This window comes from Antennarius striatus, chromosome 19, assembly GCF_040054535.1.
Source record: "Antennarius striatus isolate MH-2024 chromosome 19, ASM4005453v1, whole genome shotgun sequence".
Classification (NCBI taxonomy): domain Eukaryota; kingdom Metazoa; phylum Chordata; class Actinopteri; order Lophiiformes; family Antennariidae; genus Antennarius; species Antennarius striatus.
Window position 1 is genome coordinate 11,228,000 of NC_090794.1, and position 17,278 is coordinate 11,245,277.

At 39.9% G+C, this 17,278-nt stretch overlaps 1 protein-coding gene across 1 annotated transcript in view; it reads right to left on the bottom strand.

Annotated features, from left to right (window-relative positions):
* Nucleotides 1-308: 308 nt before the first annotated feature.
* The window catches only part of LOC137613866 (A-kinase anchor protein 7-like), a 35,337-nt gene continuing 18,367 nt past the window's right edge, over nucleotides 309-17,278 (bottom strand). Inside the window, exons 10-11 of the mRNA XM_068343322.1 lie at nucleotides 7,308-7,343; nucleotides 309-3,101 (exon numbers count right to left, since the gene is read on the bottom strand). Coding sequence (XP_068199423.1) covers nucleotides 2,881-3,101; nucleotides 7,308-7,343 — 257 coding nt within the window. The 3' untranslated portion in view covers nucleotides 309-2,880. The remainder of the gene's footprint in view (nucleotides 3,102-7,307; nucleotides 7,344-17,278) is intronic.

The following is a 17,278-nucleotide window of genomic DNA, read 5'->3' on the forward strand; positions in this document are numbered from 1 at the left end:
ACATTCAAAGAACAAGAGAAAAACTATCTGGAGAATTTCCTGCTCCAGCTCAAAAGCCATTAATGCAGGATGAGAAGAATTTGTTTTTATCACTGCCTGCTGAGCCGACTACCAGCTGATCACCCAACATGGAAATGACATTTAAGAAATAAAGGCTCCCACAAATACAGTGATGAAGAAGCCACATTAAAATAGGTTTGCATAAAGGTGACCTAGTATTACCTCTGCTTTGATGTAAAGAGTGTTAATTCTTACTTGGACACACATCAAAGTGACAAAGACGAGGAGAAGGATATTAGTTTTCAGTCTCATATCCTGTTTTATTGTTCAAATATGGCAGGACAATATTTACCAGGGAGTTCAAACAACACACCCACATGGTAAGAAAGAAACACACACACACACACACACACACACACACACACGCACGCGCACGCAGTGGCACAGACACACACACACACACACGGCCCAGAGAGAGACTGGAATCTCTGGGGAGATATTGATCAAACATCACAGTCACACCAACATCTGAACAGATTAATTCCACAGGCCAACAGGACAACTTGTGTATTAAAGGGGATTTTAAGGTGGTTAAGGATCCGGTGACAGCAAAAGATCAAAATGAAAATGTTCTAAGTCCACCTTAAAACACAATTCAACTTTGTTACTGACATTTCAAAGATTCCTGTGGACTTCACACAACATTTTCCAGCTCACACATCTTCATATGGGAAGAAAAAAAAAAAACTCGCAGGACTACAAATACATCCTGCGTTCACAGAAACCAATTTACAAACAGAAATGACAGGAAATGTGTTTGACTGTGGACAAGTTTGACGTTTAACTCAAAAAACCTTTTTAGCTGAAGGTTGACATTTCAGAGATTTTGGCAAATCTCACAGCAAAATGAGTCTTCATCAACCACAGGAGCTAAAATGTTCATTTACATCGTCACCAGTAGCACTTAGAAAAAATAAATCACATCAATTTGTTTTAGTGACTTAAGGCTATTCTGAACAGAGGTGGCTTGATTTGACAGCATGTTTATATCTATTGGCTTCTAAAAAAACAACAGTGAAAATAAATGAATACTTTTGTGCTTTTTTTCCACCCTTAAGTATAAATCAAAAGTAATTTTCCTCATTTTCAAATTATATGTCTGCATTTGTTCACAGGAGGTGATTTGTCAATGTTAATAATGACTAATATGACAGATATAACATGTCATGTCAGAGGAAACTCCTTCTCATCGCTGAATCTTCATCGCCTCCAAAAGATTTTTTCAATCGAAATAAATCTTCCTCACGTTCCTGATTTGTGTCATTCGCTGTGGAGTGGAGTGCAGTGTGAGAAAGGCCAATTTCATTTTCACGATTAAAAGAAAATAGATGGAAGACACTGAAATTAATAGCCAGAGGGTTTTCGGATGACACCATCGATTATCTCAGATGACCCCCCCTGACATCAGCATTGCCTGAATTACAATAATAAAACAGAATGAGCTCCTCATGATGAGAAGACATGCTCCCAATAAACACTGAGTCTCAGAAAGCTGAGCTTAAACCTGTTTCTGAGCCTTTAACCCAAACTTTTTATGAATGGATTTATGAGACTAACTCAACATAACTTCAGGTGCTCTGCTGCTGGTTCAAACCAATGTCATGCAATAAAAACTCAATAAAATAGAAGAAAACAAAAAATACAATTGCATGGATTATGATATAAGTGTCTGTCCACGTCTCATAAAAAATTTACAAGTACAAGCTTTAGGGTTTGGTATTAAAGGAGTAGAAATGCATTTGTGGCAGCTTGTTGTGTCTTGCTGCAGTGTTACTTTTACCATCTCCAGTTAATGATGTCCAATTCAGCTGACATCTGTAGCAAAGTTAGTGTTAGTTGGTGCACATAATTGAACGTGACAGTGAGACTGGTCCCTTACCGTATTTGTGGGCTGACAAATTGGTCTTAGAAACGCTGTCATCACTGAATTCAGTTCATAAATTTAGCTGAAACTGGTGATTGTCTGTGTTGCTTCTGCATGACTCATTTAGTTAAATTAACAGTAAAATATACTAAAAGCATAACTGGGATCAGATCATTTCCTACAATAAAAACGTAGAAATGAAAAGGAAAATAAAACAGGGTATCTTCTGTAAGAAGGGAGTTAAAGTTTAAGAAGATTTTTAAATCCTTACAGGGAAAAGAAGAAAAAAAAAAGAAGACTTTTTGCAAAAGCCAGCGACAAAATAGTTAACATGCTGTATGTCACAGAGTTGAAGCTCAGACTCTGTCAGTCAAACTCTTCTCACAGCATCAGCAACAAAGAAGAGCAGCGGAGTGATCTTTAATCCATGATGACAGCAGAGATTACTAAACTAAGGTGTGAAACATTTCCCTCAACATAAACAATGAAGAAGGCTTCCTCTGATAGGGAACTTGTGGATTCCGAGTTCCATCCTAACTGAGGGTGACGACGAACAAAAACTGTTAACCAAAAGGGTTGTTTCAGGAAAACTGGTCACGCTGAGTGACGTGTGCATCTCTGTTTTCAGAGTTTGTTGTGCAAACATCTGGGCTAACGCTGAATGGCGGTTTCCGTTTGATGTAGGACACCAGAGATAGTGAGATAACAAACATAGGCTGAACCTTTGGGACAGTCACCTCGCAGTGAACTCAAGCTACATTATATATTTAACTAGCGCAGTGACAGGCTAGGTCAGGTGGGCAGGTAGCTAGCATGACTGGCTAGCCGTTACAGTTGGCTGGGCCAGGCTTGGCGCCACAGGACTTCCTGACTCTTCACCTTGTCATCCAGGTCCAGCAGATGTTTTCAAGATGACTTTTTTTCCCCCCAGGTCTCTGTAACTCAGTCCAATGACATCACTTCCTGTTGTCTGTAGTGGAGTTAGCTGTAGTGTCTGTCTTTGTTGCAGTTTCCTCAGTGTTTCCACGGGGTTGCACTGTCACGGCATTAGGCCCACCTCCATTTTGAAGTGTTTCCTGTTTGTATTGTTGCAAGGCGCGATTGACAGCATCCTCGACCAATCGCCTGCTAACCCTCAGAAGTTCCGCCTCATCGAGCTCGGAGCGGCGACATCCACCTGAGAGCGAGCACAACAAAACATATTACAGATTACATACTCAATTACAGGTAAAGATGATCAGTCATTCACAAAATAAGCATGATTATACACAGACGTGTAAAATTTCCTTATTCAAAACAAAAAAAAGAAAAAAATTCTCGAAAGGAGACACGAACCCCCACTAACGGAAAAACATATTGAGCTGAAGTGGAGAGACGATGACCTCCAACACTCACATAACATTTCTGTGCAGACGTTTCCTGCACCATCATAGCACTGTGACATATAAACTGTTGACATTCAAATATGCCCAACAAATGCAGCAATAAGCAAAGCGAAGAAACCAGTTATGAGACGTGAATCTTTAAGCCCTGACGACGCACATGCGTAACAAACAAGCCATTAATGGCATAAAACAAGAATATAACAGCTGTTTCCCAAACATTCAGTACATTGTGTGATTGATTCTGGCGCAGTGAACATTATAACAGACTATAAATCTCTACTAACTGCTGGGGATCCATTTACCTTTATCTTCTAAATGCTCAACTTTTTTTTCTCACCTGGATTTGTATATTTGTTTTATCAGAGCATTCTAGCTCAAAATCGCTGCTTGAGACGAGAAGCAATGACCCGAAACAGATATGTCACTATATACGTACTCACTACTCTCCTAAACGCGGTCTGAGAGCATCTTATCAATTATATAACAACGTAAAGGTTGAATTTAAAATCCTTCATCAAACTGGATTTCCCACTGTGTTTGTACACTAATTGGTTGTCTATTAAGATGCAATTAAAAATCTTAACTATAATGACATTTAAAGCCACTGAATGACGATTGAGCTGCCAGCCACAAACAAAGTCAACACCAAATGCAGCAACAATATTGGCTGGTAGTTGAATCAGGAAGAGATAAAGTCATCTGAAACAAAGTGAGCAGGAGAGGTGGAAAACATCTCATGACAGACAGAACGTCACTCACCAACCCAAAACAACCCATCCACACAAAAGATTACTGCCCTGTTTCACAAACACACTATAACCACCTCAACATTTGATTATCAAGGCCAAGAGAAAAATCCCTCAGCTAATCTTTTAAATCTCACAATCCCAATGGACCCATAGGTTTGTTTGTATTTAAGAGGAGTGGTGCTCTATTATTCATTACGGAGACAGCCCATACAGTCGAGCTAGGCAGTGAATGAGGACAATCGAGGGCTGCTGAGGTCAGAATCAGCATGTCCTGGAACATGTTTTGTGTGCTCATCATTCCCCCTTAAAGGTGCCCCATATTACCTGTTTGTAGTGAGTCTGAGTGGGTCGTGGCATGTGTTACACAGGCCACCAATGGATTCATAATGTTCCAGTGATCTATATGCCAAAACTAAGTAATGCACATAATAAACATCGTAATCTACCTTCACCCTCACCACCATGCATGTGTGTCACATGGCAAACATTAAGCCTGCACACAGTATTCAGAATTGTAAAGACCCCCAGGCATAAAGACAACCCTTACTCATCCAACCATAGTAACACCATGTGCAAACATTACCTTATATGATACACAGTAGACCGGAAGTTAAGACCATGTTCTGTTGTTGCACAGATGTTGTGCTTTCTGAACATCCCTCCTGCTGCTGCACTGAGATAATATTCAATTATCTGCAAGCCTGACTGTCATCTTGAGTGACTCATGGCTCTGACTACGGTTTGAGTTTTCAGGTATTTTATACCTACCCCTCTCGACAAACAAAAAATAATAAGTGGAACAACATCATACAATAGTTGTTTCTAACTGAATCAACTAAAACAACCAACCACTTATTGAAATCATGGCCACATCAAGACCTGGTATTAACTTTGCTTTTTTTAAGCATCAGTTGACTTTTGTCAAGTATACAGTACATTTACAATATACAACAAAGTTAGTATTACAAAATGCTAGCTTTCCTGAATCCAGCCATTTATTCAGATTCCCATCATATTTTAAAAGGTTCTGGCATCAACCATCCTTTTACCAAACTTTGTGGAAAACCATCCATTGGATTTTGTGTAGTCCCACAAACAAACATACTGACCGACAAACATTGAGGAAAAAATAACCTAAGGCAATGGTAGCCATGAAAGTTTTGTGCATGCATCTACCTTCTGCACTGGATGCTGCTGAACCGGACTTCGCAGACACACATCCAAAGATATCACAAAATCTTTGAACGCAAACAGTGAGGCAGGATTTTGTAGTGATCTCACTGCCTCAGGATCAATTTCAATAGCCATTGTCTGTGAACAATTTGTTGTTTCATCCATCAATCAAGTTGAAATTCAATATGTAGAGAAAAAAGCTTGTATAAACCAGATCCTTAAAAGCTGCAGCATCTCTGGACCAGAGTTCATTTTATATCAACTAATGTAAAGTGGAAAACTGTCCTGCAGTCTGATGAGGCCACATTAAAACAGTTGGAAAAGCATGGATGCTTCATCCTCCAGGCTGAGGAGGAGAGGCACCATCTGACTCGTTATCTTGTTAGCATGAGTGCACAGAGCCTGGGTAATGCACATTTCTGAAGGCACCATTATTGCAGAACCATGTGTAACCAAGTACAGGTAGTCGTCGACTTACGACCGCAATTGGGACCGACAGATTGGTCGTAACTCGACTTGGTCGTAAATCGACTCTTACGTAAAAATTAAATCCAGCAGCGCTGGTTCTTGGCTGGGGGTCGTCCGGATCGTCAGCTGGGGCAGCGTGTGGGTTGGTGGGAGCGGGAGACGATCTTTTCATAATCATTGTGAGCTTTGTCTGAATTGTTCGTTTCTTTTTCTCCTCATAAATTTCATGATATGGACGGAAAGCGTCGTTTGCCATCCGTTCAATCCTTGCAAATGTTTCTATGTTCTATGTCCATTTCTTCAAAGTGTGCACGGAGTTTATTTAACAGGGAAAAGCCTTCTGACAAGCCTTTGGTGGTGAACATTTTTTCTGTTTCCTCCTGTTCTTTCTCTGCTTCTCTTCTCTCTTCTTCTTCCACTCTTTCTTCTTCCAGCGCGATTAGTTCTTCATACAGCGCGATCATTCGTGAGTTCTCCAAGGAGAGGTTTTTTGCCAGTTTCACTATTTTCTCCCGAATCTGATCAAGTTCTTCGTCACTTTCAAATCCAGCAGAAGAGTTCACGTAACGCTTGACAGTTTTTCCATACGCCATTCATACATTTCTCCGTCACAGCCTCCTAAGCAGCCCAGCCCATCAGTAGTGGGCTGGGCTGCTGATCTCAGTGTGACTGAACAGCGTGTGTGCGCCGTGGGGACTGAAGAGAGCGCGGGAGCCTCAGAGCGTGAGTACTGTGGCTGGAGGGAATGCCCCGCCCTACCCGGACATTGTGGTCGTAAAGTCGATCGGTCGTAAGTTGCATAGGTCGTAAGTCGACGACTACCTGTATATGTATTTTTCTGTTTGCCAGTTTAACTATCAGGGAAATGATTTTTAATCTCCATGAATCATAATTTTCACAATAAACAGAAAGTAGCGAACACAGGTTTGTGGTTTGGATCAATGGACAAGCTAAAGCATCCACAGCAGTATGTAAACATGCTAAAAACATTTAAAGTCATCTTAATAGGCCTTAATTTCATGTGTACAATAAAATATTTGCTTGCAAATGTTTGCAAATAAATAAAACAAAGAGCAATTACTATCAGGCAATGGTAAAGGGACTGCCTTGTTCAAGGAGCCTCCAGTGTAAGAAAACACAAGGCCATTATAAAACAGGAGCAGGAGCACGGCTGATGGACAGCTTCAGTAATCACTTCCTGTTCTCTTCCAGACAAGACTGCTCTCCTTTGGATCTGTTAAGTTAACTGAATTTAAGCTGATAGGGATGTGAAATTAATACGGTTGAGAAATATGATATTAGCAGAAGGGAAATGACAGGCGACCACAGAACGCTGTTGAGACAAGATGGGATGGAATTACTCAATATTAGATAAATTTGATAACAATTACTGATTGTTTCTGGAAAAATATTACTGTGAATGTATATGATTCAGAACAACATTAAAAAGATCTTGTAATGAAAGCATTCTGGAAGTTATTGAAAGTAATCAATGATCTCAAATTTGAGTATTATAGGGGGGATGACATTCTGACTAGATTACATTATGACAGCGTTTGAAATGAAAGGTTTTGATTGCAGTCATAGGATATGAGGAGGAAAACATACTTGAACGTCTCACATGGAGTGGGTTCTGAGCCAAATCTGCAACACAAGCACAAACACCAAATATTAAACAAAGACACACACACACACACACACACAGATATCTGGATGCTGTGTGGATTTCATACACTACTGAAGCTGTGCAGTACATAAAAGCCTCTTTGTCTGCTTCCACAGGGTGATTTCAAAGATCACGGGCAGCATGATGACTAAAAAGGATGCATGCATAGTCTGAGGAAGAACCGACAGTCAAACCCACTCATTACTGTATCACCAGAAGTGGCATAACTCTGCATTGTAAAAATAGAGCATATGTAAGCAGGTTTTATGGCAGAGGATGCCAAACAAGATAATTTATAGTGGACAATAAATGCAAACAGATGAAGAGGATTAAATAAATAATTCAAGTAATTTTGTCTCCTTCACCTCCTTTACGAAAATACATGGAAATATTAATTTGTGACATGACGTAAACAGCTTCTAGCTTGTCAAAGGTCTGTTCTGTGTGTTTATCATCTAAATGAGGTGTGTTTGACTTTGGATCTGCCGTACCAAACATGCGAACACGTTTAAGGTATTAATGACAGCCGAGCTGCAGTAAAGCTGCCCTCTGTACCCGTTCAACACACACTGATAAGCTTCTCTTACTGACGACAGAACGATTCCACTGCTACACTTATCTTTGTCTGACACACACACATACACAAACACACATTAGACAGCATTCCAAACACCTTCTAGCACAATAATTAATTTCTCAAAGCTCATTTCCTCTCTCTTCAACTTGTGGACTCATTTCCATTAATCCGTCTCCAACCTCATACTTTTTCTGTCTTTCTTGCTAGCAGTGTTGTCATGGTGACAGGACGAGGACCAGACAGGCACTTTAAGTTTTTAACAACATCGGAGGTTTTACTGACTTCCATCAGATTTTTTTGGCAGGCTTTGCTCTCGTCTTCCCCGAAGTGTCCTCCTCTCTCACATCTGTTTCTTCTTATCAGTCAATCTTCTCCTCTCTTCCATCTGATTTACTTTCTTCTTTGCTGCTCTTACTCTCACTCAGGCTCATCATTCCCTCATCCGTTGACTGCTGTGTCTGAGACTCTCTTTTCAAATATCACTTTTGATGTCTTCAAAGTTTTTCCTGCTTGCAATGAGGACAACACTGGAGCACATGTGAGCAAATGGGAATCCCTGAGAATTAAAATGATTGAGGAGTTGGGAACTTTAAAGGTGCAGGATGACTGAATTAAACTCAGTCTTGGCCTCTTTTACCACAGTGCTAACTTGCCCACAGACAAATTAAACCTCTTAGCCATATGGCATTTACGAAGCCAATTAGCAGATTCCAGGTAAACCCGTAGAGGAAATGGTATTAGCATAGGATGCACTGTTGTCTGCCCAAAAGCAATACAGCAAGGCTGTGTCTTCATTTCTCTCTTACAGTTTGTGGGCAGGCTGGCTGGTCTACTGCTTTGATGAGCTGAGGCTGACTGTTCAATGAAGGAGCTTTAACTACTCTATCAGTATAACCCTTATATACACTATAACTTACAAAATGAAGAGACAATAATCCATAATTCAACATCAAATGTCCAATACAAATTAGTATATTTTTTTAAAGCACAAGTTATTACCATTGCTAAGGGATTATATATATTAAAATAATATTGAACAGATAAACCTCTAAAGCTAACAAACAATTGAAGACACAAAAAGCTATACTGCCACAAGCTGCATCTCTTTTTCACTTTCTCTGTCATCTGTCTGATTTTTTTGAGGATTTGTTGCCGCAGGTTAGAGTTGTTAATGCATAGATGCTGTGTTTGGAATTATGATTCTTCCTGCTCAAAGCTGCCACTCTGCACAATGTCAAGTGACAACTACTGTGTGTCTGCTTCTATTCATTCCCGGCGTCGCTGCTTTACTCTGCCTTATTTAACCTGTGGACTTTTATTGGAGAACGATCCCTTTGATTTATATATTTTGTCCCATGTCGGAAGCTTTTACCTTCATAACTTCAAACTCCCCGATGATGCTATTTATCTTGTTCTTTATCCATTTCTAATAGAGTCGATTTCCTGCGTGGATCACTACTGACATTCTGTTGAAGTGAGCCAAATTTTTTAGCCATCTGCTTTCAATACTTTGAATTTTCCATGATGGTGGATGTTGTAATTTTCAGGTGCAGGCGCTGTCTTACGATGACACTCACACACATGCACTGCATATTTACCTCTACAGCACCAAAAGATGTATAATAATCCTGTTTATGCCTGAATCACATTCAATGGATGCAGCAGATGAACTAATTCTATTTACAATCCAGCCTAATCACCTATTACGATGTCTTCTCACTGCTGACTAACTGATCTCAAAAAAGCTACGGTAGTTTCTAGGCAAAAAAAAATGTAGCAGCATACTTAGCAGGAGAATGAGGACAACACGTAACTGAGTCATGGGTTGGTGAAGAGGAGTATGAAAAGCTAGGGTAAAGGTGGAGACTAAAAAGGAGAAAGACTGGAGGAAAGGAAAGGCTTATTGCACAACATGAAACCCCCTGAAAAGAAGTTGGAAGTACAAAAAAGACAAGGACAAAATGGATGCAGCATCTGAGGCTGTTGACAGCGATGTGGAAGACGAAGACTGCGGGGTTGACAGACGCTGTGCAGCCGGAGGGTAAAGAGCGGATGTTGGACCGGTTCACTGAGGAAATACCAGAGGCTGTTTCAGACACAAGATGCAGTACTAACTGCAGCCCAGTAAACACATTCATACTCACTCTGTACTAAATGGCTCGTATTAAGGTTACATACTCACTAATGAAGAGCTATTTATGGATTATTATGTTTAAAGTTTACAATCAAGGAGAAAACATCCAAATGAAGATCAGGAAAACGGATGCGGGAGGTAATGCGGCCATCCACTTAACCAAAGGTCAGTTATTCGATCCGCAGCCCCCTGCAGGTTAACAAGTATCCTTCAGCAAGACACTCGATCCCAATTTGCCACATAAGCACCTTTATGGCAGCTCACGGTTCCGCCAGGATCCCACCAGAATTCACCCCATTGGACAAATAATATAAAATAAATAAATTTAAAAACTCATATCATTGAACTAGCAAAGGGCTAATCCTAATTCCCATTATTTTTATTGAACGACAATTACTCAGGAAAGAAAACATTATCTGCATTAAATTCCCAAAATTTGTGTAATTATATATATATATATATATATATATATATATATATATATGTATATATATATATATATATATATATATATATATATATATATATATATATATATATATATATATATATATATATATATATATAAAACACATTTCAGTAGAAAATTTTTTTCTGACAATTTATCTGTTTTTAAGAAAAATAGGATTCAAAGTGTTGTTACCAGGAAATGTACAGCTCCATTCCCTCCAACAGTGTACTGACGGACAATTTCATAGATGACAATTGCATCCATCAATGGAAGGCGAACTCTTTCAAAGCTCTATTTTCACTGTCACGCCTTCAAAGTGTTATGATCAGAATGATGAAGACTTAAGGATAGCCTGACCGGCCTGAGGTGATGTGCAGCCATATAGCGCACCTTCATATAACACTAACAGAGACAAGACAGAGTAAATTGATTTGGTAGCGATGAAAATCCCTGTGAAGCAGCTGTTTTCAGTATTGTGACACTAAGAAACATGTCAGACGTGTTTTCACGCAATAGTGTAGTCCCATTGTTCATTCAACAAAATACCACATCTAAACCAGACGCAATTTATTGTCCCTTTAGACTCCACAGACAGTAATAATGTACAGCAAAGCAAGCTGCTCTTTCAGCTAAATGATAATATTGGCATACTAGTGGCTCTGAATGATAACATGCTGGTGTTTAGCAGCTATAATCCTACAAAACATTTTGCTCAGCTATCCAAATCAATTTTGGTGTTCTAATCACTTTCATGGCCAATGGCGATAAGCTCAAGCTACAGGCTTCTTCTACACAAGTGTGAAAGAATGGGTCACTCTCAGGGCGTGGTAAGATGCCACCTGTGCAATAAGTTTCATTACTGGAATATGTGAGTAGGTAAATATCTTCACTCCTAAATATTCCACAATTAACTGAGTAGTACTATAACAAAGTGGAAGCAGTTGGGAACAATAGCAACTCAGCCAAGTGGTAGGGCATGTAAAATCAGAGTGGGGTTACGAGACGATGAGGGTAGTGCGCAGAGGTTGCCAACTTTATTAGTCCGTGGCTACAGAGTTCCAAACTTCATGTCATCATCTTCTAGCTGAAGGACAGTACAGAGAGAGCTTCATTGAATGGTTTCCACATCTGAGCAGCTGTATCCAAGTCCTACATCACCAAGCGTTGGACGCAGTGGTGTAAAACGCGCCTAAACTAGACTCTAGAACAGCGGAGGCTTGTTCTCTGGAGTGATGAACAAATGCCAGATGAATTCTCCATCTGGCAATCTGATGGATGAGTCTGGCAGTTGCCAGGAGAACAGTCCACAAAGACATGGATGAACAGGGTTGGTGTTGAAGAACTTGACTGACCTCAACCTGATAGAACATCTTTGAGATGAATTGGAGAGGATATTGCAAGGCAGGTCTTCTCCTGCAAAATTCTGAAAGATTGGTCAACAATTCCACTAAATACACTCCTAGACCTCATGGAAAACATTCATAGAGGAGATTAGCTGTGAAGGGTGGACCGACATATTGAATCTTATGGTTTAAGAATGAGATGCCACTTGAATTTGTAGATCTGTGAAGGCAGGAGAGCAAATACTTGTAGCAATATAGTGTGTATTAACTATGTAAGTCGTTTTAGTTTATTGTGTTGGTATGCAAACACTTGGCAGCACTTGAAAAAAGCCATAGGATTTCCAATGTCAACTAAATTTGTCCTCTGGAGTGAATGGCTGTCCAAAAAGTCAAGGCTCTGTACCTAATGGCTGTTGATGTATTCCAGTGACGGATACACCAGCATCTCCATCCTGCCAAATTGTAAGAACAGCATTAAAAATGATACCTTCAGAATCGATTCAGCCGGTAGAGCGTTTGTGTGGTGAGTCTTCCCTGCAGCTGCCTGGGTTCAGTTCACACACCGACCCTCTGCTCAATGTGAATATTTTATGTTTTTATCCCTCTCCCGTTCCTAGCTATCACTCACAACGAAAAGCCGGAAAAAAAGCTCAACTAGAAGGACATGAAGATAACACATACCTCGACAATGTTAGATACGTGTGGATGGTAGAAACCAAGCATACACATAATTATCCACCCACCAGTAGTTGACTATACCTGAGTGCATTTTACATAAAGCCCATCTCCTTGGGACTCCTTTATAGTGTTTTCCTGTGTTAATGATTTACTTTGATGATTAGAGAAGCTGTGTTTCAGCCTTTATCACGCAAGCACTAATGTCCCCGCAGCAAATACTGTTGGGTATTTAAGTAGCGAACATCGATGATGCAGAGCAAGGTCTCCATATGATTCAGCTGCTGAAATAAGCATTAACAGGGAGCTCTGAAGGAGCTCAGGAGTCCTCATGAGGACGGTTGCCTCGCTGTAAAAAGCTTCTCTGTATCATAGAATTGTGTGCAACCTTTTGGATCACATAAGAACAAACATCAATTATCAATTTTTAATCCTGTGATTTAAATAATGAAGTTAAGCTCCTGTGCCTTATACATAAATGTGTTTTTTTCTCCTAACGGGAGACGTTTCAGCCCATTTCATTCACCAGTAACCTATCAGCCTGATCCATGGATATACTGTACATCCATATTTATTTTCCAAAACCTTTAGGGGAGAATTTTCTTCTTGCTATTATTATAATTTTAATATATTATGACTCAAATTAAAGTATATATGGTGTGAGTTTGAACTCCAGGTTGAAATGCAGTGACACGGATACATCGCCTTCTGTCTTGTCATGCATAGAAGTGTTGGAGGTGGGTGTCTGATACACATTTGTCTGAATTTGCACAAATCCACCATTATGTAATCGTCGTGCAGGTTTGTGTGAGTGTGTCACTTGCTGCTTCAGAATAAAACCACCATGAAGAATTAACAGAACAATGCTTTAATCTGCAGATTCCCTCTTATTCACTTTTTAGTTTCCCCAACAAACCACCCTTTTCTCGAGGAAGGAGGTAATATGAGATAATATGAGAGAGGTTTTTCACTGTAAGACTGAAAAATTATTTATTATGCACCCTGCAATTCAAATCTCCAGAATGTAAGGGTTTTCTTTCTTGGCCAATGTTACCAGTCTTTCACAAAGCTTCATAAAAATAATATCAGTAAAGCTGAAGTTAAAATCGGCAAAAAGACAAACCGATGCACGGGATGGAAAAACACAAACCAAAAAAAAACTCTCAACATTTGGCACAGAGGTCGGACATAGGAGGCAGACATTAAGCCTGTGCAGCTGGGGGAGAGATCAAATCAACATCCTGGGCTCTCTGGCATGAAATGACAACAGGCAAAATTAAACACACACTGGGCTTTGATTTGACATCTTTTTGGTGCCTGTTCCGCTAACACACAAAAGCGTAACAAGAGCCGCCTGAGCTTCCATCAGCGCGCCAGAGCCCCGCTGAGACTAAACGTGATATCGTGTATTTTCCCCAGTGTTTGTCTTTTCATCATTTTATAAAATAAAGCAACACAAGAACACCAATTTGTCTCCATCTCACCCGGGACCCAACAGGCTCACCACTATTACTTATGTCTGAATGTGCTCCCAGCTGCAGCTCCTGCAGGCGCATTGGTTTCATTCTGCAATGCATCTCACTTGAACAGTCTTCACCTACAGAGACTAAGGCAGCAATCAGCCAGAGCTCTGCACAATCAAAGTTAGAAGACAAAGCAGTAAACAAGTCCACTAAATAATTACGCTTCTGCTACTTCCATTTAACCTCACATAACAAACCATTAGTCCGCCCCCCCTCCCCGGTGAAGCATCAGAGCCCAGCTGTGCTTCTGTCCTCCATATCGGGACATGACTTCAGGGCAAAAGCGGTCAGTATTCAGGTTCGACTTTTTCTGCTCAGTGACTCCACAAAAAACTACAGATCTCAAGAATTTTAGGACAGGAGCTAAGAATTTCAACATTTCAGGTATTTAGAGTGACTGCAGCATTGGAATGGGGGGAAATTTCAAAGAGAATCAAACTAAAGCATTCAAATAGCAACCCTAGCAGAGGCTTGATTAAGGGAAAAAAGGATGTCTTAATCAGAACTGCATTAACATTGATTTGAACCACAACAACCCAATCTTCAAATAATCCAATCCACCAAATCTTAGCCTTTCAGCAAAATTATCTGAGTTAAAATATCTCAAAGGAATCTAAATTACTACCTTCCACCATCCTTCTTATCCTGTCCTTTTATTTTGTTTTACTTACTTCTCTTCCTGTTATAATAATCGAAAAATACAGTATACTATTTCTGTTTTGTAGACACATTAATTAGCATGTAAGAAAAAAATAATTCAGCCCTCTGTTCTACTGATGTTCAAGTTCTGTCTTGCCTAATTAGCAGCTTTTCAAAATGAGTGGTCATGAGCCAGAATTGTGTAGAACTCCTCCCTAGCTGGATTTAGAAATCCCACTTGATATATATCACCTTAGCACCAAAGCAATGTCTGCCTTACCAACAATAAAAATAACCAACGAAAAAAGATAACTGATAGTTTTCTCCCAAATGCAATGCTTGCCTAGATCTTCTCCATATCAGCTAAATGTACTTCATAAGAAGTAATTGATTCTGTGGGTGTTTGTTTTTGTGTGCTTGGTTGCGTGTGGCGACAGCTTGTAACATTGGTCATGGTTGACATACTGCACACGCACACGCACGCACACACACACACACACACACACACACACACACACACACACACACACACACACACACACACACACACACACACACACACACACACACACACACACACACACACACACACACACACACACACACACACACACACACACACACGTCTGGCTGTGGTCACACGGGTAACTGTCATTATCACAGGGGCAGCATCTGACCTAGAAACTCTCTCCTCATATGGTCCGGGTACCACCTCCTCTCCTTATCCTTTATCTCAATGTCACCATTTCTTTGTAAGAGATTCCATCCACTTCGCCTTATTATTCATCACTCCCTGCGTCATTATTGCCTCTTTCTCTCTCCATTTCTCCGTACTCAGAAGTAGGGCACGGTGGCTTGACTGTTTATAGCAATGCAGCTGCAAGCGGGGAAAGAGGGGGACAAAGAGGGGGAGAGACGAGAAGGACAGAGTAGAGAAAATGCAAGAGAAGCTGTAAGGAGCAGAGCAATGTACACAGTCACGTGTGAACTGCAGCCCAGTTCAATATTTGTGTCTCTAACACACACATGCACACAGCACCTATTTTCAGAGTTGCCATTTCAGCTGGTGCCAAAGTTAGGATTTATGATGGTGATGTTATAAACCCAAACACTGCACAGGCCATAAATGATTGAATCGCTTTATTACCTGGTATCCTTGTTGAATTATTAATCCAACCCAGTGGTATGAAGCCACTATAACTCACTCAGAAAAAAAACTTTTAATAAAACAGACATGTTTTTCTATTAGTTTATATAAATAAGATCAATGTCTTCCACTAGAATGAAAGTCTGGATGCACAAGTAACTCATCCAATTTACTTCCCCAAAAGTGCATGGCAAACAGAATTCTGCTGAATTCTACTGAATGAAAACTTACTTGTAAATCAGGGCCAAACTCTTAAAAAAACAAAAAAACAAACCATGAGCCATAGGCGACATGTCATTCTCAGGCTGTAGCGAGAAAAATGGTGAGTAATCACAATTTTTTAAAATGAACTAACCTGCCGATGAAAAGACAATCAATCATCTTCTCTAAAAACATTGTGATCTTTTTTTATAATATACTGTGTATCAAACCACAGTAGTGGACAAATCACAACAACTATGAACATAGTACAACATAGTACAAACTGTTCTGGTGCAGCTTCTACTGAATGAGGGGATTTGCTGCTTAAAGCTGTAATCAGACTGCTAGCTGCATCACTAATTATCCTCAAGAGCTCATTTCATCCAATAAGAGCAGAAGCAGAGCAACATTTACCATCATCACCATCACATAAGAAAATGAGCATCTTTACTGCTAGTCTACCTTTACTGCTGATGATTTTGCGTGACAAATGTCCGTTAACATCAAACATCAGTCATCCAGAAAAAGTTGTGGTCGTGGAGATGTGGAGATGTCTGGCTGATCTGTGCCACATGCTTATTGGACAAATGCGCCAAATAAAAACGCACCATTGAAGCTGTTTTAAGGTTTCCGTCCAATCTACTGTTTGACACCATAATAATGTTTTTTAATGTTTGTCCATTGACAAACTGTGTTCTTTACTCACCGAAGTGAAGTCAGTGGTTATTTAGGATGAAATTTGCACTAATATCCACTAATTCAGTTTTGAACTCAAACATTATCTGCAAATTTAACTGTGAATGGAAATGATGTATTTCTGGGAAAACTAGGATTATTTCGATTTATTTGTTTATTTAAATGTTAAAATGTCTTTACTTGGCCCACATAGGTTTCACTTCATGCTTGACCCACGTTCGACTTGCCACCAAGTCATTGTTCCAGTAAAGTTAGTGTAAAGACTTTAAATCTGACCATGTTAAAGGAGGAGGCGCGCCAAAGTTATGTGTTTTCACCTGCAGCCAACAACTACCTCCAACATCCAACCAGCCACTCCCCCAAAATCCAACCAACCAAGCAACTGCCCACTTCTTTGTAAATCAATCCAGCAACCAACCAATCAACAAAATAACAACCAACAACTCACAAATAACTTCAACAGCCCACAAACAACCAATCAACATTCCAACGACTAATCAACTAACATACAGAAGTCATGTTGAGTT